Raw genomic sequence first — 24,714 nt, 5'->3', positions numbered from 1 at the left:
CTGATTGGGTCGCGGGGGGAGGGCCGCCGTTCTCTATTCGCTCTCACCCCGCCACTCCGGCGAGTCGCCCGGCCGGCTCCCCGCTGCCCCCCTCGCCCCGCACTGCCTCGGCGCCGGGGGCTCCGCCCGCCGCCGGCCGGGGCCCCGCCCCCGCCTCCCTCCCGGCGCGCGCCCCCGCCCTCCGCCGAGTCACGTGATGTTTTCGCCGTGGTGCCGCCGAGGCCGCCTGCGTGAGTGCGAGTAGCCGGACGCGGCGCGGCCGGCGGGAGGGCGCGGACGGGGGCGGCGGGTGGGCGCGCAGGCAGGCACCGCCCGGCACCTCCCGCTCCCCATGCGCGGCCCGCCGCGGGGGACGCTTCCCCGGTGAGGACGGATTCCCGCCGCCCGCCCCCTGCCCCTTCCCCGGCGCTCCGGACCCTGCCTGGCCCCTAAGATGGCGAGTGGGATGAATGGCCCGGGCGGCGGCGGCGCGGCGGCCGGGGGCGGCGAGGAGGGGCCGGGCCCCCGCCACACGGGAGGCGGAGCCGCGCCTCAGCAGGAGCCCGGCGTGCCCGGCGCGGCGGCGGGCGAGGGGGAGCCGGCGGCGGGCGAGGGCGGCCGCTGCCCGTCCCCTCAGCCCCACCACCTGCTGCTGCTGCTGCGGCGCTCGCCCAGCGCCTCGCTCTGCCCGGCGCCGGAGGCCGCCCCCGCGGCGGGCCGCGCCGCCCCCGCGGCGGGCCGCGGCGGGCAGCCCCCCCCGGCGGGCCGCGGCGTCCCCCCGCCCGCCGCCGGGGAGGACGTGAGGAAGTGCGGCTACCTGCGGAAGCAGAAGCACGGGCACAAGCGCTACTTCGTCCTGCGGGCGGAGAGCCACCTGGCCCCCGCCCGGCTGGAGTACTACGACAGCGAGAAGAAGTTCAAGAGCAGCCTGCGGGCGGCGGGGGCCGGCGGGGCGGCCTCCCTCTGCTGCCCCCCGCCCAAGCGGGTCATCCCCCTCTACCAGTGCTTCACCGTCAGCCGGCGAGCAGACGCCAAGCACAAGCACATCATCGCCTTGTACACCAAGGACGAGTACTTCGCCATGTTGGCCGAGAACGAGGCCGAGCAGGAGGCCTGGTACCAGGCGATCAGCGAGCTCATGAGCCAGAGCAAGAGGGGCTTCCTGGAGCAGGAGGACCACGCTGATCAGCAGGTGGACGAGGATGACGAGCACTACGGGGCCGCCCTGAGGCCCGGCACCGTCTTCAAGGAGGTGTGGCAGGTCAACGTTAAGCCCAAAGGGCTGGGACAAACAAAAAACCTGACTGGAGTGTATAGGTTGTGCCTCTCCAGCAAGGCCATCCACCTCGTCAAGCTGAACTCGGAGGTGCCCTCCGTCCACTTGCAGCTAATGAATATTCGCCGCTGCGGACACTCGGAGAACTTCTTCTTCATCGAAGTGGGCAGATCTGCCTCCATTGGACCTGGAGAACTCTGGATGCAAGTGGATGATTCGGTGGTTGCCCAGAATATGCACGAGACTTTTCTGGAGACCATGAAAGCTCTAAAGGCCTTTGCAGAGTTCAGGCCCCGAAGCAAGAGCCAGTCTTCTGGTGGTGGTAGTGGTACCAATCCTATCTCCTTCATCACCACTAGGAGGCACTTGGGCAACCTGCCCCCCAGCCAGACGGGCCTGCAGAGAAGATCGAGAACTGAGAGCGTTGCCGGCGGAACTCCTCCTACCACCAAGAGCAGCAACTCCTATCGCTTCAGAACGTCCAGCGAAGGAGAAGGAACCATGACTAGACCTTTTAGGTCAGTGACTGGGAGTCTGATCCACCTGAACACTGCGAGGATGAATTTGGGCCGGCAAGAAGGGAGTGGGAGGTACGTGAGAGCTGCCTTCAGCTCATCTTATCACACCAGGTCTGCTTCGCTGCCTGTTTCTCATTTTCCCTCCACTACAAGTCCCATCAGTGTTTCTTCCAGTAGTGGCCATGGCTCTGCTTCGGACATGTTGACCAGGCCTTCTAGCTCATCCGTTTGCGGTTCCCCAAGCGACGGGGGATTTATCTCTTCTGATGAATATGGCTCCAGCCCTGGAGATTTCAGGTACTTTCGGGTCAGGAGTAATACACCGGATTCCCTGGGAAACACACCGCCTATCAGAGAGGAGAACTGTCTGAGTGAGTACATGTCCATGAGTAAGCAACAGGCAGATGATAGCTCGAGAGATGATTATATGGAGGCTGAAAAGTGTTTCAGAAAAAGAACTTACTCTCTAACAAAACCAACTTCCGTAGCAGTGCAGCAGAAGACGACACAAACTACAGCTTCGTTAGATGAAGATTCTGCAGGAAATCATGGACGATTACTTTACTCCGAAACACCAAAATTGAAAGACGACCATGAATTGGAGTACAATGACGCTAACCTCGATTCCGTATGTAACCAAAGTAGGAGTAAAGCCAGGGATGATGGGTACATGCCAATGATGCCAGGAGTTGCATCTTCTCTATCCAGCAACAGCGATTATTTGCCAATGACTCCTAAAAGTATGTCTGTTCCAAAACAGATTAACAATTCATGGTCACCGTCTCAGGTTGACTCCAGAGGATATATGATGATGTTTCCAAAGGCTAGCTCTTCACCTGTACGAAGTCCTTTAACTGGATTTATTTCTAAAGGAAGTAACGAGAAGATCATAAACAATGAGTATATGGATATGTCACCTGGTAATTCAGCTCCAAAGCACCCCGGTGATTCGAATTACATTCACACCGCTTCTGTTTCCAAAGGTTTCAGTTCGTATTTTTCTTTGCCCCGAAGCTTTAAGGCGTTATCAGGACAAAACGGTGACCACAGTGAATATGTTCCAATGTCTTCACCTGGCAAACTCTTGTATGGTGGACCAGAAAATGTAAAAGGGGTCAACAGTGAGGCTCTGGCTAACGGCATCTCTAAATTGCCGGTGGTGAAAGGTTCAGATGAAGGACTTGTGCAGAACAGGGCTATGAGGCCCACAAGACTCCCCCTGGGTACACGAGGGAGTAATACTATCCCAAGAATGTATGATCGTACAGTTCCACCTGAGCCAGCGAGTCCTGGTGAATACATAAATATTGATTTTAATGAAAAGGCGAGTAATACGCCATATTCCTTATCTGCAGAAGGATCGCCATCATCTCTAGGCTCAAGTAGTGACCACAGACAGTCCCCGCTCTCTGATTATATGAGTGTTGACTTGGACGTACAGTCACCGAAAGCAGCGAAGGAACTGTCCAACTCTCTAACAGATATTTCAATTTATGCAAGTTCCAGTATTCCTAGAAACCAACCAAACCCTGACTACGCTAGGCTTTCATTTGGTACTGCTTGTGTCACCACCGCAAGTAACAGGACTGATGACTACACGGAGATGACATTCAACATGGCAGCAACACCGCCTCGGCCATTTGCCGCCGAATCCGACGACGGTGTAAAGATTGATAGCCCTTCTTCCATAGTTAATAGACTCTGCATTGTTGATCGATACGCTGGTAGCAGTAGCTTCGCTGTTCCTAGCTCTGAACCTCCTATGGGACCGAAAGTGATTCGAGCAGATCCTCAAGGCAGGAGGCGACACAGTTCTGAAACGTTCTCTTCTGCTGGGACTGTGACGACCTCCTCCTCTTTCTTTACTGATAGTAGCAAAAGACACAGCTCTGCCTCATTTGACAATGTTTGGTTAAAACCAGATGAAAACATTTCTGATGGTCAGGAAAGCAAAATGTCCAGGGATACCTCAACTGGATTTCAGAATGGCTTAAACTACATCGCTCTGAATTTACGCGATGATCCTATAAGCTGTGAGGCAAGTACTACGGCGCCAACTTGCCATCTCCAAAATGGTACTTCAGGTTTGGACAGTGGAGCTTACGTAAGCATAGATTTCAGCAGATCCGATGGTCTGAAGTGTAACGCTGCGAGAAAAGGTTTGTAACTTTGAAAGCACTTTCCTTTCATGCTCGCTTAACTGTAGGAATTAGGTTCTCTACTTAATACTGAAATGCGGTCTTCAGGGTGGGGTAAACGTTTTTTATAATCTTCTGTATTATTCTAGTACAACCAGTCTCGTCGTAGCGCAGCATCCTGACCGCTGAACAGAGACGAAAGGGGACATGGTCCTTGGCCTAAAGGATTTATGTGACTCTTCTAGGCAGAGGTGTTACCAAACTGTCGTCTGCCTTGGTTTTTTATAGAAGAATTTTGCTAGTATAAACACTAATCGTATTTCATATTGTGAATTCTTGTTCTGAGGTAATGGTAGCTCTTTTTTCCTTTACTTTTGTTTTCCTCTTCTTCCCTTCTTTTAACTAGATGACACTTCACATTTATTTTTTTTTTCCCCCTGTGAACTTGATATTTTGTAATTTGTGTCATGGACAGGGAAAGTTGAAAATTGCTAAATTGGGTTTAGACATCAAAATTTGGGGCTTAGATCTGTTTCCTTCAATAAATGTAGGTGAAATGTGTGCTTTAGGGTTTTTCATGTGCAAATCTGCTCACATTTATTTAGTAGAATCTTACGTAAACAGAAGTCAGTTTTCCCCCTTGAAGGTTTGGTGTGCTCCTTTTGAGTTCTGGTCTCCAAAGTATCCTTGTGTCCTCCAGAGAAGCCATCTCCTGGTGGCTGACCAGGGTGGTGGGGGGCTCCTGCAGCCCATGCCCTCCGCCTTTTGCCACTTAGTAGTGTCCAAGGGCTTAGCTGAGCCGTAACCCTTCCCCGGTCGTACAGGGGGATCTGCCTTTTGCACAGCAGGTGAGGAATGCCTGTAGTAGGGGAAGAGCGGGCTCTGAGCGGTGCCTTCCAGGTCCGAAACTTCGGAGAGAAGGCTGGTAGCTTGCAGGTGATCGGTGGTCTGACCAAACTTAAGGTAATGCAGTTTGAGGTGTGCATAAAAAAAGAAGGGTGTTGGGGGTGGGGAGGAAGAATATGGGAAAGAGGAGGGACGCTCCTATTCATGTATTAAGCTCTTTGCTGTCATGATGGGAGCAAAAAATAGTAATTAGCTGTTAGTGGTATTATGCATGTCTGCTGACTGAACAGCAGTGTTTGTGCAAGCGCTGCACTGTAACTTTGGAAGTATAATCCTTATTTTGGTGCTAGTGACCCACTGAACTCCTTACAGTGATTCACCTCGGATAGAAAACTGTACGTGTTGGAAATGATGTTTTCCTCTCTTCGCAAATGTATGTGTAGTCAATAATTGATGAGCACTGAGAGGAAATATTTAATCGCTGTTGGACATTGATATTTGTCTACTTCTCTGTCAACAGAGAAAGCAGTAAAGGGGCAGGCTACTGCTGGCTTTTATATTTTTAATTATAATCTTAAACACTGAAATGATAGGGTTTTTTTCTGGTTTCACTTTAAAACTAAGTGTCTAAAGGCAGAAGGTATTGCAGGAGCTTAAAATTGGGTAGCCTTTAATAGTGGAAGGTATAAGCCTGACTCAGCTCGCATGCCATTCGAAGTCTGGCAGCACTGCTTGGGGCTGCTCAGAAATGTGTGGTTTGCCTCAGTGGTTTTTTTCCTCTGCTTTGTTTTGTTGGTTGGAATCAAATTTAGAAGACGTTGAAAGTTGCCAGTCCAAGAAGTGCTTTTTTCCAAAGCTAGTCTTTCAGCACTTCAAAGATTTGTCTGCTAAGTCAAAGGCACGCTGACTGCCGTAGCTGATTTGTGTTGGGTTTTTTTGGTTTCGGGGGGGGGTTTTTTTTTTTTTGAAGAAAGCACCCCCAAAGACAGCAGAATTCCTACCTGATCTTACTGCCCTCACATGACTAAAATCCGTGTTATAAAGTAAAAATTCTTACAAAATGGAGAAAAAAAGAACAGAGATGATTTCCTTTCAGCTGTACTGTAAATATTACATTTGAAAATAGTTTTCAAGAGATAATGTGTTTAGAAATTGTATTTATGTTAAACATTTTGCTCACTACTGCTACAGCAAAATATCTACAGCCCTGTGCTTGGGGTTTTTCCCTTGTCTATTACAAGTTGCAGAGGGGCAAGAGACTTGCAGCTGCTGGTTTTTGCTGTGAACTGAAGTTTTCTGGAAATGAAACCTGCATTAAAATGAAGTGAAAGAAACTCTGTGCATGAAAACGTGGGCATTGGCAGGAAATTAAGCATGGGAATAGTAAGAGCTTAAGTTGGTGGTTTCTTTCTAGTCCTAAAAAGAAAAACAAAATTCTAAAACACTGCTCCAAAACAAGGCCTAACAGTTTTCTATGAAGACAGCATAAAATACTTCTGGTATATGGTAGGAGAGCAGGTGGCGTATGGACATTGTTCACTTGTAGGTGGCTCACGGAGGGGTGAGCAGATTTTGGACTAGTCCAGGCTAAAAGTAGCTTGCCAAACTTGAATACAGTGTTGTAAATTGGTGGTGTACGTCTGTTTCTGAGTAATGACTTAAAATTCTTGATTATGAAGATAGCAGTTTTCATTCACATACTAAATCGTGTCTCTGAGCTATAGCAAGCATAATTTTAGAAGTCTCTATTCTTTAAACAGCTTATCAGTTTCTGCTGCAATAAAGCTTTTATTTTTAATATTTAAAAAGGTTTTCTGTAATCCAGAAAAACACTTTCATACTCCATTTTGAATAGCGAAAATAAAGCTTCACTCTTAAACCTCTTCTATCCTGAAGAGGTGTAGTGTGCCTCTGTGTAATTGATATTTTTAATACTTTTGGAGACTTGTAGCAGAACTGAGTGCTGTCCTTTCTTTCCTTCTACATCCCGCTCTTTCGGTCTCTGCCTGAAAAACGCTCTGTGGTTAAATCCATTCTTAAGGAAAATATTTAGCAGATGCGTTTACCCTTTGCTTCCTGAAAAGGAGCTATCCCACATTTATTAAATTCTATCGGGTAGAGAACCTTATCTCTTCTCCCTAAAGTGCAGTTTTACTGGAAGGAAAACGCTTCCCAACTTCGGATTGTTTGCTTTTTTGTTTTGTTTTTGTTTGCTTAAATGGAATATTGTGTTCTGTGACTCAGCTGCGTTCTCCTAACTGCTGAGGGTGGCAGAGTGATTTCCAATGCATCACTGCCCCCTCATTGTAATTCCCAAACTACTTCTGGTTCAGGTTCACTGATGTGAATCAAACTTTTTTTTTCCTTCTCCATTCATGACACGGATAGAGAGGCGGGGGGGGGGGGAGCGGGGGGGCACTGACTTGGAATGGTAAATAGGCCTGACTTGTTATTAAACTCTTATTTTAGGTTTAGGCAAAACTGAGCTCAGGTTTTCTGTTGATAATGATGATAAAAAGAATATAATTTATTTTTAATGCTTGAAGTTAAGGAGGTCATTAGCAAAACAGTTTCATCACAAAATTGTTACACAATATTGAAGCAAGCGGTTTGCAGTTTTGATTACACGAATCTGAGTCATGAAATTTTGTGCTAGGAGTACAGAACACTAAAGCTACTTCAAACAGGGCTTAGCTAATGTATACCTTGTTATTGGACCTTGTAGAAACTGAGGAGGATAATGAGAATGGGGCGGTAATAAACTGCATAATGGGTTCTGTATAATACAAGTTTCTTCAGACTTAATTAGAAACGTTAAACCTGCAAAGATACCCTGGACTCCAAAAACAAAACAGACTGTGTTCAGAGTAAATGTAACCTTCAGCTTAATATCAACCCACCTATTTTACACCCACTCTTTAATCTTATCTCTACCTGATATTCTAACACTATGCTAAGATGCTATTTCAGAAGTCCTCTAAAGTGCAGGATTATAATTTAAATGTTCCTCACTTTTTTAATCTCCTCCTGTGCTAGACTGGGCGAGAGTGTTTTGTGCACTTTGGGGAGCTGAGAGGAAGGAGAACAAGCACAGCTGTAAAGCAAAACTGGTGTTCAAGATTGTCCAGATCCTTTATGGTAACTTGCATACTTCAAATGCAAAATCTCGAAGAATATAATGCACAATATACACTTTGAGAAGTTCAGAAGCTGGAAGTTTTAGCTATTACTAATATAGTAAATTACAGTTTACGGGACACCAGGCAAATAACTGCTCCTTTTTGGGTTTCAGACTAGTGGTTTTAAAAAGTTTGCTTCAAACTGAGGCTCTTTTGTATTGGCAGAATACTTAAGGCATGGGCCCATTTAAAAATAACTTGAAGAACCCCACTGAAGCACATCCGAACGCTGCTATGTATCCTGCACCTTTGAAGTAATGCCAGGATAATAATTCTTAAAAAAAAAAAAAAGAAAAACCCACAAACAAACCATTTTAATCTTGCTGTAACAGATGCCACTTTAACAGTCTTGAGTGACTTACAGCTATGCTTAAAAATACCCAGGCTAACTTTCTCAAGTAGTATATGAGCTGCTGCAGGCAGAACAGATTTTTGCCGTGCAGTGTGGGAGTGAGCTAATTATGACATATTTGACCAAGAATCAGTTGGGTTTTACTTGCGCTTGGGTGAGAAAAAGCTGAGACGAGAACATTCCCCTGCCATTGAGAGGACGTTTACTTGTAGTCAGTGTTGAAATACTTTTGGAAATCGGCTTTCCAGACTCTAAATCCATAGTTGCAGCTCATGGTCATATGTATCTTTTTTGGAAGTCTAAAACTTTCTGCTTGTAGCTGTCCTGTAGGTTAAAGCACCGCTGCAGGACCCGGGGAGTTTTGGGAGTAATCCGGTCCTGATTCAAACTGCCTTTTGTTTGTTTGGTTTTTTTTAAGTCTTTCGGTGAAATCTTAAATGCATTATTACCCTTGTAGTTTTCCTTGTAAACCTTTATGTTTTCCCCTCCTCCCCTGATGTCTGAGGGCCCCCTGTCCCCCCATCGCCTGGGGTGGCAGGTGGGAGTAGCAGAAGGTGCGCGGCGCTTACTCGGTCCTTCCAGCGGCTGTGTTCCAGCCCAGGGTTACTGGGGTGGTTTCTCACTAGGTATTTCTTAAGGGTTTTTTGTATGTCCAGCGGCATGTTAGCAGTAGGTGGAGTTTGGGTTTGTTTTTTTCCTCCACATATGCTCTTTTTTTTTTTATGAAAGGATCTTTAATAAGTTTTCTTCGTATTGATTGCTGGGGGGAGGGTTTATGCCTTGAGGTTTTGGATGGTGCTAAAAAGAGCTTACAGTACTGTGTCGTACCTTGGTGTGTGTTTGTGTGCTCTGTTTGTGGATCTGTGGTGCTCCCGAAAACACGCTGAATGGTGTCCAGTATGTTGATTGCGCAAACAAGTTTGTTTTTCTGATCCGAAGCAGGAAACAAACTCTACAATTTTATTTTAAGTACTGTTGTGATCAAATGTGGCATTCTTCAACCCAAAGGAAAATGGAGTGATAAAACTGAAAGGCAGGTGAGAGAGAGACAAGCTTTTCTGGAGCCTGGGGATGTATTATTACTGCTGTTTTGTCCTAAAAATGTAGCGTTGTCTTATGATTCATCCTTAAATGGTATGTAATGACGTGGCTGGAGAGCTGTCCTATGGCCCACCCTGCAAATTCACCGTTTGACTTTTGCATATTAACAACAATCTAATGATCAAGTTGCACTGTTGTCTTACAGGTTAAAGCAATGGCTAGGGGAAAAGGAAAAAGCATGTTCTAGTTTTATTCAAGCCCTGCACCTCCGTAAAGGTCACTCAGCTTAGGGACGGTTACGATTTAGTTGAGAACCTTGATCAACAGGGATTTGTGACATACTTGAGGGCAGTGGGAAGACAAAGGTAAATTAGCCTGCCTCATCAAAGGCATTGCAGAGGTGTTGCTGAGTGTCTTATCTAAATGATCTTGAACATGTAAGTGTTTGGATTTGTGGAGATTTCGCTTCAGGTGTAGCATTACCCCAAGAGCAGCAGTCTAGTAGCCGGTTAGCAAGAATTTTCTGCCCTGGTTAAGTCACGAGCTGTATCTTAAGGGGCAAAGGTTGCTCATTTCAAAACATTATTTTTCTGTTAATTTGGCTCTATGGTTGGAGGCTAACAATTCAGACTGCTTGTGTGTGTGTGTATACATGTGTGTTGTGTGCCAGTGATCTGCGAGTTAAGTGTAAGGTCTAATCTTTTTTAATCTTCCGAGAAGAAAGGGTTTTTGAAAGAGATGGCTTATACTGAAATTAATATAGGTAAGATTTGGCTATAATTCCAAGGTGACGATACAATTTAATGTGACTCAAGAAAACTGAAAACTTCTAAATTACTACTCAAAGGTGAATAGTGCTTGTGTTTGCTGTATAGCATATGTGTATTATGAACTTATATAAATATCAAATGGAATTATTATTTAGGGCATAAAATAGGTAAGAATAGTGTTTCCTTTTTGCTAGGGCATGAAAGGCTCATAAATATGCTACCTACTTGGAGAAACGTTTCCTTTTTAGAAGAACGGGATTTTGTGGAATGACTGAGGGTATCAAAATGTGGTGTGGTCTTTTTTTTTTCCTTTTTCCAAAAATCATCGGAAATAATACCAAAAGGTGCGCAAGAAACCTGGTAAAATTTGCTTCTAAATTTATTGAGGCAGTAATGAATGATATCCTCCTTCCACAGGGAATAGTGTGATTCTGTTCCTATACTCATGCCAAGCCAGCTTGCTTTATAGTTTATGGCTCTTGCTGAAGAGCTGAATTTGCAGCATAACTTTTTTTGATGCTGGGTAGCCTGAGCCTGAATTATTTTTTTGGGGAACTAGTGCTTCTTTTCACACAGATCTCTCAGGCTGCCAGGAGTTCGGAGAGTTGTTAGTGACAGCGAAGCAGATGCATCACTAGATAAATGAGAACCTGTTGCATACTAGACCAAGAAAAACTATTAACGTGAGCCATGGGATACCTTATTTGTATGAAAACCCTGTTTAAGCTGTTGACAGGCATTGGCGTTTCTGCAACTTTTGTGGCACCTTATCAACAGTTGAGCTAAAACGGCCGAGGCAAAGCAGCAAATGGTACAAAAAGGCTTCTCCTCGAGTCTGGACACCTTTGGCTTCCTGGTCTAAGTAACCGGAGCCTGTTTGCAGGTGGGTTGGCCGAGGGCATTCTTCAGCACAAGTTGGATGCAGGTAAAACTTCCATCAAAACAGATGAAGGAACATGCTTTAAGCTCTGTTAAGTCTAAACCAATAAAGTTTCTTAAGTCTAAACCAACATGGGTTAGGGGGCCAAAAAGGTACTGTTTGCTGTATGGAATTTTTTTGTATTTTAGGTTGGTCTGTTAAAAAAATTTGTAAGCTGTTTGAGTTTTCGGTAGCAACATCCACTGTTGAGTTCAAACTTTCAGAATATTTGCTTTTTGTTATGGGAGAGACTTTGGGAGGTATTTGCCATCTATATTTAACTCTGTGGTGGTTTTTTGGGGTGGAGTGGGTGGGGTTTTTGTTTGTTTGTTTTTAGAACAAGATGTGTTTAAATTGGAGGTTGGGGTGAACAGGAAATCAGTTAGAAATGAGTTGAAAAAACGAACAGATTCGGTCCTGAGGTCATTTAGACAGTATTACGACAGTGAGTCTGTTAATGAAAGCTTGTAGCTCCAGATGTGATCTCTACTCATTGTAGAACCTGAACAGGTAGGCAGGATGGAGGTCCCCTGTACCATGCCGCAAATGTAAATGTGTTGGTCCCTGTCCTAAGGAGTTTACTATTTAAAAGATGAAACTAAAGAGATGGATGAAACTTAATGTGCTGGGGTGGAGAGTAAGATAAAGATCAAGGCTGCTACCATTGCCAGAGTGAAGATAAGAGCCAGCCTTGCAGGGAGATAAAAGGCTGCCTGAGAGCGGTTGCAAGAGAGGAAGCTGGTAGAGGCGCTTGGAAGGGTATGCGCACGGCAGGGAGCGATGGAAGGTAGCGAGCTATAAATACAGTGGTTGTAATGGTTTAAATGACTTGAAAAGGATGAGGTAAATGTCAGAACACTGGCCAGGATATTAATCTTGGTAAGAGGAATGGGGGCCAACATGTATCTGTGAGTTCGGAGCATGTCCCAGTGTTTACTTCTCCCTTTTAGATGTGGAATGTGATTATTCCTTTCTGTAAGTTAGCTTTCCTGCAGCCGTGTGACTGATGGATTTGGTGCCAGCAGGGGTGCAGGAGTGTGTACCGGAGCACAGGATCACCCTGCGCAGCATCCCTGGGCAGTTAATGTCGCATGGACCTGCACCCTCTGTTCTCTGTGAGACTTTGCTCCAGAAGCAGCTAGGGTGATGGAGCTGCCTTGGCATTACTACTCGTTCCTTCTTGTTCTTGCAGGGCCTTTTTAGGTGGCATCTCTGGGTTTCAGGCAACCTTCTAGCATTGGGGAGGAGGCAGTAGTGTGGCTTGGGAGATATATTCACCTTTATTTGTAACCAGCGTGTCAGAGCATTTGGAGTCCAACTCTAAACTGGGAGATCTGGATGGCACCCGCTCATCACTGCTGTGGCGCCTTCAGCTGCTTGAGAGTAGCCCATGGAAGCTGGAGTGCCAAACGATAGCTTTGATGGGAGAAAGTTATTTTATTTCTGTGTCAGTAGATCAGGTTGAACACAGGCTGTAATGGTTGCGGGTGAGTCTGGAAATGGTGGCAGCAAGTGAGGCTTGATTCACTGTTGAGGGTATAAGTGATTGAAATATTAATGTTGACATGTTCCGCAAGGTAAACACTAAACAAGAGTTGCACACGGTTGATTAGAACTTGTCTGTGTGTAGACACAGTTTAACTCTGTCCTTTGTGAGCTGCTGGACTGCTCCTGGAAGCTGAAGGCCCTATCCTTGGCTCCTGTGCACGTGCTGTGGTTTGAGAAGACCTTGCTGCTTCACACACGCAACGCAATCTGAACCTTTCTCCTTCCTCTCCTGCATAAGCCAGGGGTTTGGGTATCCTAATGTTAATGCAGACTCAATAATGTGATAATCAGAAAATGTAAAAAATTGACGCGTGCCACTGCTGTGTGTGGTAGCAGACAGTGGCTGAGAGCAAAGATACTTTTTTTTTTGTGTGTGTGTGCAGGCACGCATGGGCAAAAGGTATGGCTGAGGAGGGTGTAACCGTTTGGGTACAGGGCCATGTAGTAACTTCTTGCCCTTGGCAGTCATTTATGGCAGTAGAGGTGAAAGAAAGAGGCAATGCTGAATGCTTTCAAACGTCGATGGCTGGAGTGGTTGGGAAGGAAGAGCAAAGGGATGAATTAGAACAGGTGAACCTTTCTGTAGAAAGGAAGAACTTTCTGTAGAAAGGAGATACCAGGAAAGGTGATTTGAAGGGTGGGGAGCTGTTTCATTAGTCATGAGTGACACTGTCCTTTCTCTCAGTTGTGTTCATAAGAACAGTTTTGCTCACTCAAACCGAAGACCTGTGCCTGCAAGCAGACACCACCCAGCAGAGGAAGAGCAGGGCAGGCGTATATAATACTTCCCCACAAACATACACCCAGCCTCTGATTTTTATTTTTTTTTTCAGCTTGGGGGATTTCCTGAGCCTGATGCAGTTTGTCTGTTTTATAATCCTTTATGGATCTTTAATCCAAGTACTTTTCCAGTCTCTCTTTGATCCTGTGTAAACTCCTCGTATCCACAGCAGCCTGCGGTCAGAGTCGGTACACGCTGCGTGCAGACCGACCTCTGTCTATTTTGGACCCTGCTCCATACTGGCTTTGTTTGGCAGCCCCTAGTTTGTGTTTTGGAAGAGATAACGAACCCTATCTTTTCTCTCCATGCCACTTAGGATTGTGTAGATGCTGTATCCTCCTCCGCCACACGCTTAGCCAGTGTGCTGTCGGCGGCTTCCTGTACTGCACACAGCAGGGACCTGCAGTATAACTTATTTTATTTTAATTTCCTGATATGTCCTAATACTTCTCTGCAGGCTGAAGGGTCCTTGCTACCTGGCTGTTCCTCAGCGGGAAGCTGTTTCATGCCTTTCATGAGTTGTTCTGCGCTACTCTGAAACTCTTCCAGTTGTTCCAAGTCCTTTTTGAATGAGGGAATGAGAGCTGTGCGTGCCGTTCAGCACCAGTTATTTGATGTAGCTGTTTTCTTTCCTATTTGTTTCCTAACAGTTCTTAATGTCCAGTTTGCGGCAAGAGCACAGGCAGGACATACGTTCCTCCCTGTTGGCACTTCAGGGCTCCTAACCTTTGTCAGGAGAGCAGAGTGAGCTGTAGCAGGTGGTATTGTCAGAAGCCACACAAACAAGATTATTATTTTTTTTTGCTAAAATTTAGCTATCTTTTCTGCAGTTTAGGTCAGTCATAGTATCTTACACACTTGCCATGAGAGTGCTTTTGAAAAAGCAGAACATTTTTTTCATTCTTCCGCAACATGAACATCTGAAATTTTGAACTTCTATGTGTTTTAAGTGGAGAGAAGTTAATTTTTAGTATTGTCTTGCTATATTGTCATAGGAGTTTAGTTTAAAAAACCCCCAAACAAACCACAAAACAAACAACCAAAAATACAAACCCCAAAAAACCCCAGCAACTTCTTGTCAAGCTGTCCGGTGCAATTTGAATTGGTGTTAGGGCCCTGCCAAAACTGCATGCAAGTCTCCTAGTTCTAGGAATAGTATCAGTAAAAGAGCTGGAATTAGGGAGTGTGCACAAGGCCTTCCTAGAAACAACACTACTGTTTATTAAAACAGAAAAAGAAGCCACTGTTGCGAAAGATAAGGCATTTCTGCAAAGGGAATAAAAATGATCTTAAAGCATGGGAGAGGTGTTTTAGCTCATGAAATTGCTAAGCACAGCGGAACGACGTTTTGAATGAACAATTGTGGATAAAGATTAGTTGTAAGAGTAACTTTGTCTTCTAGATTTTAGAAATACAGCTTGAGGAGGAATCTAATTTACTGGGATGTGTTGTTACCAGTCGCTGTGTTTAAATAGTTTATCCAATGGAAAGTGGGTCATGTAACAGTTTTTTTTTTTAAACAGATTTTGGTTTTTTTGGTTGTGGAAAGTCCGTAAAAGTGTAGGTACAAAATACAGTCATTAGCTCAATTTGAGCATCATTAGTTTGTTGTTGAATGAAGTACGTACGTGACGTATGTGCTTAATGGTAAGTGTGTCGTTTAACGCATTTCCCAAATAAGGATGGCTTTCTGTGTCAGGGCCTTGTTTGGGTTACCCAGGTACAGTAACTGCGTATGCAGCGGCCACAGTAAATGTGTCAGTGTTTCTGATTTGTATTTGTAGACTTGGTGTCTGCGTGTGCAAATTAAGAAGGAATTCTGCTTTTCTCAAATAACACCGCTTGCCTCTAGCAAGCTCTAAAGCTATGCCGTTGAAATAAGAACTCAAAGAAATTGGACAATGACATAGAATAGTAACTTTCGCATTTGGTAAGATTCGGGGCAAAAAAATTTCTCACTAATTTGTGAAGAATATATTTGGGCAAATTACTTCTCTCCCCCCGACCTACATGCCATGTGGAAGGCTTGAAATGCAATACATTGCGGTCCTCCTGCCCTGTCCCGGTGGCGTGAACAAAACGCTTTTGGAGGCGCACGTTGTGTCCTGAGGTTGTGCTGGGATTTGGCGCTTTCCTGAACAACAGGAATATTGTGTGGCCGTGCGCACGAGAAAGTCTGGGGCTGTTCTGCTGCTTTTGATCTACGTAAGTCAGATTAATTCCGATTTCCCCCTAACCTGAAGTTCAGGAAATGGAGAACTTCAGTAGTGTTCTCCAGAAAGCATTAAGCTGTTTTAGTCTTTGACATGGAGATTTTAATCATTTAATTAGCTTAAATTAATATCTTCTGTAAGCAAAGCTTTTATCCTTTCAGGAATCAGTTGCAGAATTATGCCAGTAAAAGCCTTTCCTGTAAAAACAGATATTATTTAGGATGGATTTCTTTGAGAGAATTAGGATATGTCTGCTGTGTTCTTCAAACCTCTTGGTTTGTTTCAAAGCCGCCTGACTTGTGTGACCTTAATAATTGTGATGCAGGAAACGAAGTGTAAATTGGATGTATTGTCATCTGATACATTTTCAAATGGAACACGCTGGGTTTGCAATCTAATGAATTAAGACTGATCTAATCCTCTGCCCCTAGTTTTTATAAAACTATAGGTTATTGTTGCATAGAAAACAGCACTTTCTCAGTGTGTTCCTTAATTTTAAACAAAACATTTTTGAGCAATGGCACGCTGCCATCCTATTTTAAACATTTGCCCTCTTAGTTTCTCTTCTGCCCTTGTGATCCTTTTCCTCTGATTGTTTGTTCCTCGGAAAGATTCGGGCAGCTGTGTGTAGTTTTACAATCTGATCCCATCTTAAACTGATGAATTTAAATAGAATTGTGTAATGAAGAGAACATTGTTTTAACTTTCTAAACTTTGCTTATATATTTTGAGATGTGATCTGTGAAGATGTTTGGGTGCTTTCTGGACTATTTTTCCATATGAAACGTTCATAGGAAGCTGAATTTGTATTGTTCTCAATATTCCGAAGCAGCAGAGCTCAATTTTGAATAAAGGCTGAAGCTTTTGTGTGGAATCTGTTAACGGAGCTGAAGTCTGAATGGAAAAGCTCAGTGTAGGGTGCTATGAAAACTACTTAGAATAGTGTATTTCTAGGGAGCTTCAAAAGTGCCGAGGGTTTTCTGAGTTCAGGTTTTTGCTGCTTGTTTTGTTGTAATGATCAGTTATCAGATCTCTTTTTTTTTTTTTTTTTTTTTTTTGGTAGACTGAGCAGATTGTCTTGGAAGAGCTTGTGACAATCCAGGAACAGCAGTGTGTTTACACTGCAAGTGCGACTTACCTTCAAACGTGTCGTGTCTGATCTGGCCACGGAGTTTTATTTGGTGGCATTTGTGTTTTGGGAACTCCAAGGGGCTGATGGGCTACTTTGTGAGCATTGTTCCTCTCTTCCCAGCTAGTTCGCATCTCATAATTTGTTTTCCTTTCAGAGGAGTTGTTTCATCCGTTTCTCTGACAGCTTCCTTTACTCTTCAGTGTTGAGACAAATACATTTATATGGTATCTGTAATGAAACGCTCATCTGGTTTTTATTGTTGGTCAGCAATTCTCATATTTGTACTATAACATAGAAAATCGTTGGCTGATGAATCTTACATTACGAAGACTGAAATAAGATCATCCAGCTTCACAGAAGCTGTGTTCTTTTCTTTGAGCGCTTCATGTCCTCCATTAGTTTACCTTCACCTACGGGCTAGTCAAAAGATGGAAGGTCAGGTGTGGGAGAGAAGAGCCACCAAGGAGCTTAATGCGTGAGCACTCTTGCAACCTCGCTGAGTAAACCCACGTCACTTCCTAGGGATCCTTCTGGTGAGGAACCACAGAGGTGGAAATCCACGAATTAGCTCCGGGTATCAGCAGCACAACAGACGTCGGCCTTGTTCCCACTTACATTAAACCCATTTTACACCTCTTTGACTAATAACTTTTCTTGTGGTGTATGTGCAGGTGTGGTGCTTTCACGCAGCTGGGTGCAGGTGCCTCTCTATAAACAAAACTAGTGCTCTGTTGACACCGAGGTTCCTGCTCGCTCCCTGCCGGCAGCTGTAGCACTAAAATGTGAGATGCAGTTAGGCGGGCGGTTCAGCGCAGGTCTTCCTGGGAGGATGTGGTGGGGGAAGCTACATCAGCTGGAGCTCCTACAACTTCACGGTTCAGAAGTCGGTATCGGGGCTCACGACTGCAGAAACTGTCCCCGGCTCTGCTGGAGACCCCGCTCGCCCCTGGACGCGGACTCCACTGGTCGTGACGTGGGATTTCTTTGATGCCTGGAGGTTGGCGGTGGGTGACCACCAGGCTGTGGTCCTGCTGTAGTGAGGAATGGGCTCCTGAGTGCCACCCTCGTGAATGGTGGTGACTGCAGACACTTCGTGGGAGGGATCTTGCAAGACCTCAGTCTCATCTTAGATTTCAGAGGGAATTCTTTTTTTACGTGGTCAAGTTTCATGAGTTTCTTTTTGCTTTTCCTATCTGATACTGATACATGTGTTCACATATATATATATATCAATTTATATCTGTCTCTCTCTCTCTCTCTCTCTCTCTCTAAAAAAATGCTTGATGCTTTTATCCCAAAAAAGAGCTGATGACTCAGGGCATCAGCCAGCTGTACTGCTCCAACTGCAATATTGAAATTTTCAGCTTTAATACGGAGATTAGAGAAGTGGTGACAACCGATAACTCCATGTCTTGAAGACTCGAGGCTTTATGAGACTGTTAGCAGCTTGAAGGTAATGTTTAGGTGAAACTCCCTTATGTTTATTTACAGTTCCCACAATTCTGTTTTAGCTTAAAAATGAAGTGGAAACATGCTGAAGTATAGTTTATAATCATGGGCAGAAGGGGGGACAAATTAATGGGATCTTGTTTAGCAAGCACAGAGTTTCGGGAAGGGGGGACGCAGCTGGGAGGTCCCGAGCTTGCCTTTACGCTGGTGTAAAACTCTGTATTTGAGCCAGGACGTCCAGGGAATTTATAAGCTGTAGTGAAGCTTAGTTGGGGATACTTTCTTCTGGTTTCTTATAAATTAGTCTGTGTTGGTCTGGGCTCTGATTAGAGCTACCTGGTGAGCTTGCTTTAGAATTGGTTATCGTGCTGCCTTCTGAGTTATGCCAGGCTTGTTCAAAGAATCAAACTTAGGAGTTAAGGAGGCTTTTTTGCTCTTACGCTCTTCCCCTTCCCCTCCAAGTATCTTAAATGGAATTTGGCATAAGTTTATGAAAGTTTTCAAAAAGTTTTCGGTATAATTACCGAGTTCTGCCACATGGGACTGATTCAAACAACTGGGGCCTTTGCTCTTCAAAATGTTTTGGGGATATGCTTGGAGAGATTAGAATAACTTGTCAAACAGCTTTCAGGTGTGCCGTGTGTGCTAGGCGTGGAGGAAAAATGTCCTGACAAAAGCAGAGACAGTTTTTGAAGTTCCTTTTATGTAAGCTTAGAGGTCCACAGCAAGGGAAGGGTGGGGGGATGCTGGTAAATGTTAATTTTTACTGAATATAAGTTTAATATAGAAGCTTTAACTGTTTTAATGTTTGGCTTGTGTGCATCGTTGAGGTGTGATTCATTGCAAGCTGTGGTGCATATTTCCATCCTTTGGTCCTACAACAAAATAATATTTTTCTGAAGAGGAAGACTTATTTCAAAAATCATAGCTTCACTGGGCTTTTGTGAAAACAAAGCCATCACTAACCACATCACGCTCTGTGTGTAACAAGCAGTAGCTTTTTGTAGCGATCTTACGATGTCTGTGAAATAATACAAATGGAGAATCTTGACTTGCGAGTGTATTTTGGCTGTCTCTTCCTTGAATTGTGGAAAACCAAGTTACTGTATTTTTGAAATCGCTACGTATTTGAAAACTGAAACTCGGCAACCCAGACCTTGGTGTGGGTTGTGTAGGGGTAAAAGGGAATTTTCTCTGAAGTCGAAGGACCCCTCTGTATTTCCGTGCTGCCGCTGGCCCTGCCATGGTCTCTGCTTCTGTCTCCTGAGCAGCGGGCAGCCTTTGCCGAGAGCTGGGGCTGTCCCAGCTGCAGTGGTAGGGGCAGGGCTGCTCCGTGCGGCTCACCTGAGCTTCGTTCTTTTTTCTTTTTTTTTCTTTTTCTTTTGAAGGGACAGTATTATTAGCTGGACAGAAATCAGAACTACTTTCACTTAGGGTGGAGTTTGTGTGTGCATACTTTATGATTGGTTATGTAAGTAAACATACAGGTTTGCGTTATTATACATAATGCTTGCTTGTTCTTTAGATGGTCACATTTTCTTCAGCGTATTCCTGTGGTAGAGGCAGTGAAGCACTATGCTTTCTTCAGCAATGAGATTGAACTGATTTCCTTGTGACCCCGCAGAAGAGCGCGGGCAAGGATTACGCTCCGAAACCCCTTTTTTCGTTCCAGCGGGCCATGCTGCCATCGCTGTGCTTCATAATGAAGTATTCCCCATACTGCAGTTCTCAACGGCAGCAAGCTCTCCCAGAGCAGTGAGAGAGCTTGTACTGTGCGGCTTCGAGGGGAAAAAGTGGACTACGTTTCTGTATTTGATGTTTTCTGAAGGGTGAATCTCTTCTGCTAGCTGTTGTTTCTCAATGAGAGCAACCTGCTGTTTCCTTCTTCCCTGTCATGCCAGGAAACAGATCCTGCAGACATGTACCTCAAACCTTGAAGAGAAGGTGACCAAAGCCACCTGACTGGCAGAGGACAGTGCCCTCAGTCTTGGCCGAGAGGACAAAAATGTTGGAAGAGGACTGGGAGACAGTGTAACCCAATGATTTGGCTGGTTGTACCCCTCCAGACTGAAAATTAGTGTTCACGCTGGCTCTGTTGGGAGTGGAAGGGGTTTTGTAGTGAGCTGAAAAGTGACTTTTCATACGTTCCTCAATTTGTGTACCCACCACTGCAGAAAGCGTTCGCATCCCCTTCATCAGATTTTTCCACGTCAGGAACCTTTTGAGTCACTCACCTTGGCATGTGCACGGTTAATTGCAGAGCTGGCGTTCTGCTTTGAGGTCATCCTCTCTCCTATTTCCATTTCTGCCTTGTCACCTGACTGCATCTTCCCGTAATACAAGATTATTCCCCCCCCCCCCTCATTTTACCGAGCACTTCGTATTTTGCCTTTTCCAGTCAGTTTGAAGCCGCTGGTTTTTGCTGGCAGCAGTAAGGGTTGCTGTCTGCCATAGCTATGTGCTTGTCTGCCGCGTGTTGCCTTTTAGTGAGACTTTCTTGAAAAAGGGAAAACTATACTGTGAGGTGTTTCTTATCATAACTAAATTAAGCTTTTTCCTGAAAAGTTGAGGAGAGGGCACGCAGCTGTCATGACTTGCCACTCCTTGTTTGGAGCTGGAGTTGCAGGGAGTGTTTGTACTGCAGTTCTGTACCTGCTGTGAATGGGAGCGTTCGCCACCACCTTAATTACATCCGGGTGAACAGAACTGCTCTACATTCATCCTGCGCTGCGTGCTTAGTGATAGCCTCCGCTATGCGCGTCCCCCGTCGCGCTGAGAGGATCGAGATCTTGTTAAATGAAATATTGATAGGGCAGTAGGCGATGGGTAGCTGTAAGCTTTGGTCCTTCCCACGGCGCGTGGGCTAGCGGTACGGTGCTAGCTACAGTCCCAGCTCCTGTCCAGCGGACACGTGTCCGCTCTGGTTGCGGCGGCTCTTCGGTGCTTGCTTCAGACTTCATAGTTCTTCCCGATGGCTCAGGATTTCTGAGCGTGGTGTCATCTGGTAGTGCCCCCTCCCCCTGTGAGGGGCCCGTGTTCTGCATTCAGCAGCTGTCGCTTCTGCCATGGATAAGCTCCATGTATTCTCCTCACTAGAAAACATTTTTTTTTTTCCAGTATAACTTGCATTTAAAATGTCACTGACTTTTTTTTTTCTTCCCCCCCTCCTTTCTAGACTGACTGCATTGCCATGGAAACCATTGTTGGAAGAGAAGACTTTTCTGCTGGTAACTCCAGAAACTGTGTGGTGCTTTTGGAAGCAAAGCTCAGCTCCAGCCGGCTACTTTCATTTCCACCAGCACGGACATAGACACACATCCTTTTAATTAATTTTTTCATAGACATCAGCTCTCTACAGTTGAATTAATTTGAATTGAGATTTTTTTTCATAGCTGTGCTTTGGTGATGGAATTTGGTCTTTCATGTCATATCTATTTGGGAGGCAGTGTGAATGCTAATAGGAGATCCCTGTACGCCCCTTTCTTCCTCCTGCCTCTCCCGTTAATTTTGTTTTTTTAATTTATATTCTGAGAAGTCAAAGCTGGTTTCTGATTGTCTGTTTAACATGGGTTTTGCTTCTCTGGTACATTAACAAGTGGTTAGCTTAAAACATGTATTGTTTAGAAATATTTTGGCAGTTCAGGATTTTTTCAGGTGGCTGGGCGGAAGGAGGGAGGGCGGGAGAGGTGCACGTTAGCTTGAGGGGTGAACCCGTGGGACTGAGCTGGTCTGAGGAGGAGAGACCTCTTCTGCCTCTTTTTTTTTTTAAGGGTTTGCTTTTATGGTACAAGAGGTATTTCTTGATCATAGGCTAGAATATTTTAAATCAAATGTCTGTCAGAGCTTAAACTGAATTTTTTCTTGCTCAGAATTTTGGTATGTACAAAGTAGGATTAATGGGCTGGTTGTCTTGTAGATTGTTTTTGTTCTTACCCTCAAGATACTTGTTTATAAATACAAATTGTGTAAAATGAGGTTTTTGTTCATGCATTCAAATGGAGAACTGCAGAGTCGTATCCAGTGTTTGTGACTTCTGCATTATATTTGTCAGCTGTAGCTTTTTAAAGGGGAACCACCCTAATTGATCTTACTTTCAACCAAAGCCCCATTTTTAATTTGGGACTATTTTTGTTCTTTCTTCCTGGCATAATGGGGAAAAAAGTAAAACCTTGGCTCATCAGTTGTCTTTATCCCACTTACAGAAATGCGAACAATGACTATTTGACATTTTTAAAATAAGCCCTGATTTTTCTGCAATTTAAGTGCTTCACTCTTGTACTGAATTTTTTTTTTGGTTGAAATGAATTTAGGTTTTTAACACTGCTATGAACTTAAAGAGCATGACACTAGTCGTTGGTACATGCGATGTATAGTAAAAGGCACTGACGATTAATAAAGGGTTTAGAAGTGGTACACAAATCCTCATGCTGTACTGCGCCACACAGCTGGTAATCCTCTACATTGTATATTGTACAACTGATTTGTCAGGCTGCCTCACCTCGAACATGCAACCTTTAAATTGCTAGTACCGTTTGTGTAACAGATGAGACACTGTCAACTTTGATTGTTCCGTGATGTGTACCCAGATCTATTTTTGAGTAGTATTAAAATGTACATGTCACTAAAATATGGGGGGAAAAAAAAAAAGGTTTTTTTGGAAACGTGGTACCAATCAGTTTACGCAGTGTCTAGTGACAGGAAAAACTGTTGCTACAGGGTTTAAAAGCACAGATCTGTTTTTCATTCTGGAAGAGAAGTTTAAGTTGGTACAGTTACTTGTTGCTGCTAAACATACACTAATTAAAAATACGACCACTCTTACAGACCATGATACTGTCTTGCCATATAGCTTTTGTTTGGTCTCGTAAATTAATAATGCAATATGTAGACAGCTTTTTATAAAGCTTTACGTCTTTTCTAAGAAATCAAAATTTGGATGAAGATAGTTCTAAACATTTAATGTGAAAGGAAAAGGTTGTTTTGAAGAAATTTGTTACATACTTATTTCATATTGGATCCCTGAGGCTGCCATTGTACAATATACAGCACTGATTTAATAAATGCTGAATAAATAAGTAAATGGGTAACCTCAAGCGTAGTGGTACAAATACTAATAGGTACGGCATAATAAATATGCAATCTTTTTGAATCTCTTAGTTTACAGCAACTAATTTATTCAGTATTGTGCTGGAAGAACATTTTCAGATGATGTAAAACATATCACTATATATACTACCTTCCAGCTACCCGTTTATGCTGCTGTATAGTACAAAAATACCAATGATAGAACAATGTTTGTCCTGTAAATTTAATTTGATATTGGACAGTTATTGTCTGTACAAACTAAAACATATATGGTTGAAACTGTTCATTATATTTGCTATTTCTGCTTCACAGATCTGTTTTAAAGTTGAGCTGATTGATCTGGCTTTGTCTTCCATTGTAAATATTGTTATGTTGTTTTCTTTGTAAAACACATCGCGTTTGCGGTTTTGGGAGACTGGCTTGAAGCTCTGTATAGTGTTTATATTTATCTGACTTGGCTTTCCATAGAGCTACTTGCAGTAAATACGTGTTCATGTAGCTCTGTGTCTGGGTTTTATTTTTAAACAAACTTTTTGGTTTTTTTCTGTCAGAAGCGCATTTCCTCCTGCTGTGGCTGCTTTCTTCTTAAAGTGGTTTTGTTGCCCTATGTCCCTGGAGATCTGGAGAAGCTTTTAGCGTATTTCAGGGGAGCGATTCCCAGTCTGTCCAATTTTCTCTGCCACTTAGTGTAAAAGGTAACGTACAGCAAAACACCCAGAAGTTTTCTTTGCCATAGATTCACAGTGCTGGTAAACAACTGAGTTTCTGAATGAAGGAAAAAAAAAAAACCCAACCCCAAACATCAGTGCCCGATACTTTCTTTCTCTGCTTTAAATGCAGAAGACTCTGGCAATTTTTTGTTCATAACTTTGTCCATGACTGGGTATGGAAGTTTCGTGATCAAAAAGTACTAGTCCCGGAAGGAATTTTTAGCAGTGTAGTATCGAATAGGTTCCTGTCTTTAGAGTTTAGGGTAGAAGGGAACCGGTGTGGCTTGCTGTTGTAAGTTTTGTAGTAATACTTCGGCTTGATATGTGGGAAATAAGGTCTCGGTATGTAAAACCAAAACCCAGATATAGATAGGGTAATGCACCCACTTGTAAAAACAACTGAACTTAAGTTGGAAAACATAAACAAAATGTAGTGCCTTTCCAAATTCCTTACTGAGATGAAGGATACATCAATAATTCTGCATAGAAAGAGTTTTCATCCGCAGATGTGAGTGTGTGCGATCTCCATAAACGTGGGTGATTACTGTGAAATGTCTTGGATTAGACTTTTCGTTCTTTAAAAATACCCGATTGAATTCTTACCCTGTTACTCAGAATAGTGCATTAAAACAACTCCCGGTAAAACTCAAGTTCGCTGGAGGAATAGGGTTTTCCTCAAATAAGCCCGCCCTTTTACTCAGGGCCTCATTTTATAGCGTGTAGCCTGTATTGGGAAGAAAAAGAAAACGGCGCTTCTCATACATGGCAGAAACGGCTC

At 44.1% G+C, this 24,714-nt stretch overlaps 1 protein-coding gene across 1 annotated transcript; it reads left to right on the top strand.

Moving 5' to 3' along the window:
- The first annotated feature begins 305 nt into the window (after window positions 1-305).
- IRS4 (insulin receptor substrate 4) lies at window positions 306-21,387 on the top strand. Its single transcript, XM_076347370.1, has 2 exons — window positions 306-3,932; window positions 21,317-21,387. Exons 1-2 carry the CDS (start codon window positions 434-436, stop codon window positions 21,319-21,321), a joined length of 3,504 nt encoding a protein of 1,167 aa, XP_076203485.1. The 5' UTR covers window positions 306-433; the 3' UTR covers window positions 21,322-21,387.
- The last annotated feature ends 3,327 nt before the right edge of the window (window positions 21,388-24,714 follow it).

This window comes from Aptenodytes patagonicus, chromosome 9, assembly GCF_965638725.1.
Source record: "Aptenodytes patagonicus chromosome 9, bAptPat1.pri.cur, whole genome shotgun sequence".
Classification (NCBI taxonomy): Eukaryota; Metazoa; Chordata; class Aves; order Sphenisciformes; family Spheniscidae; genus Aptenodytes; species Aptenodytes patagonicus.
The sequence above is the reverse complement of the archived record's forward strand: the minus strand, read 5'-3'. Positions and strand labels throughout refer to the sequence as shown.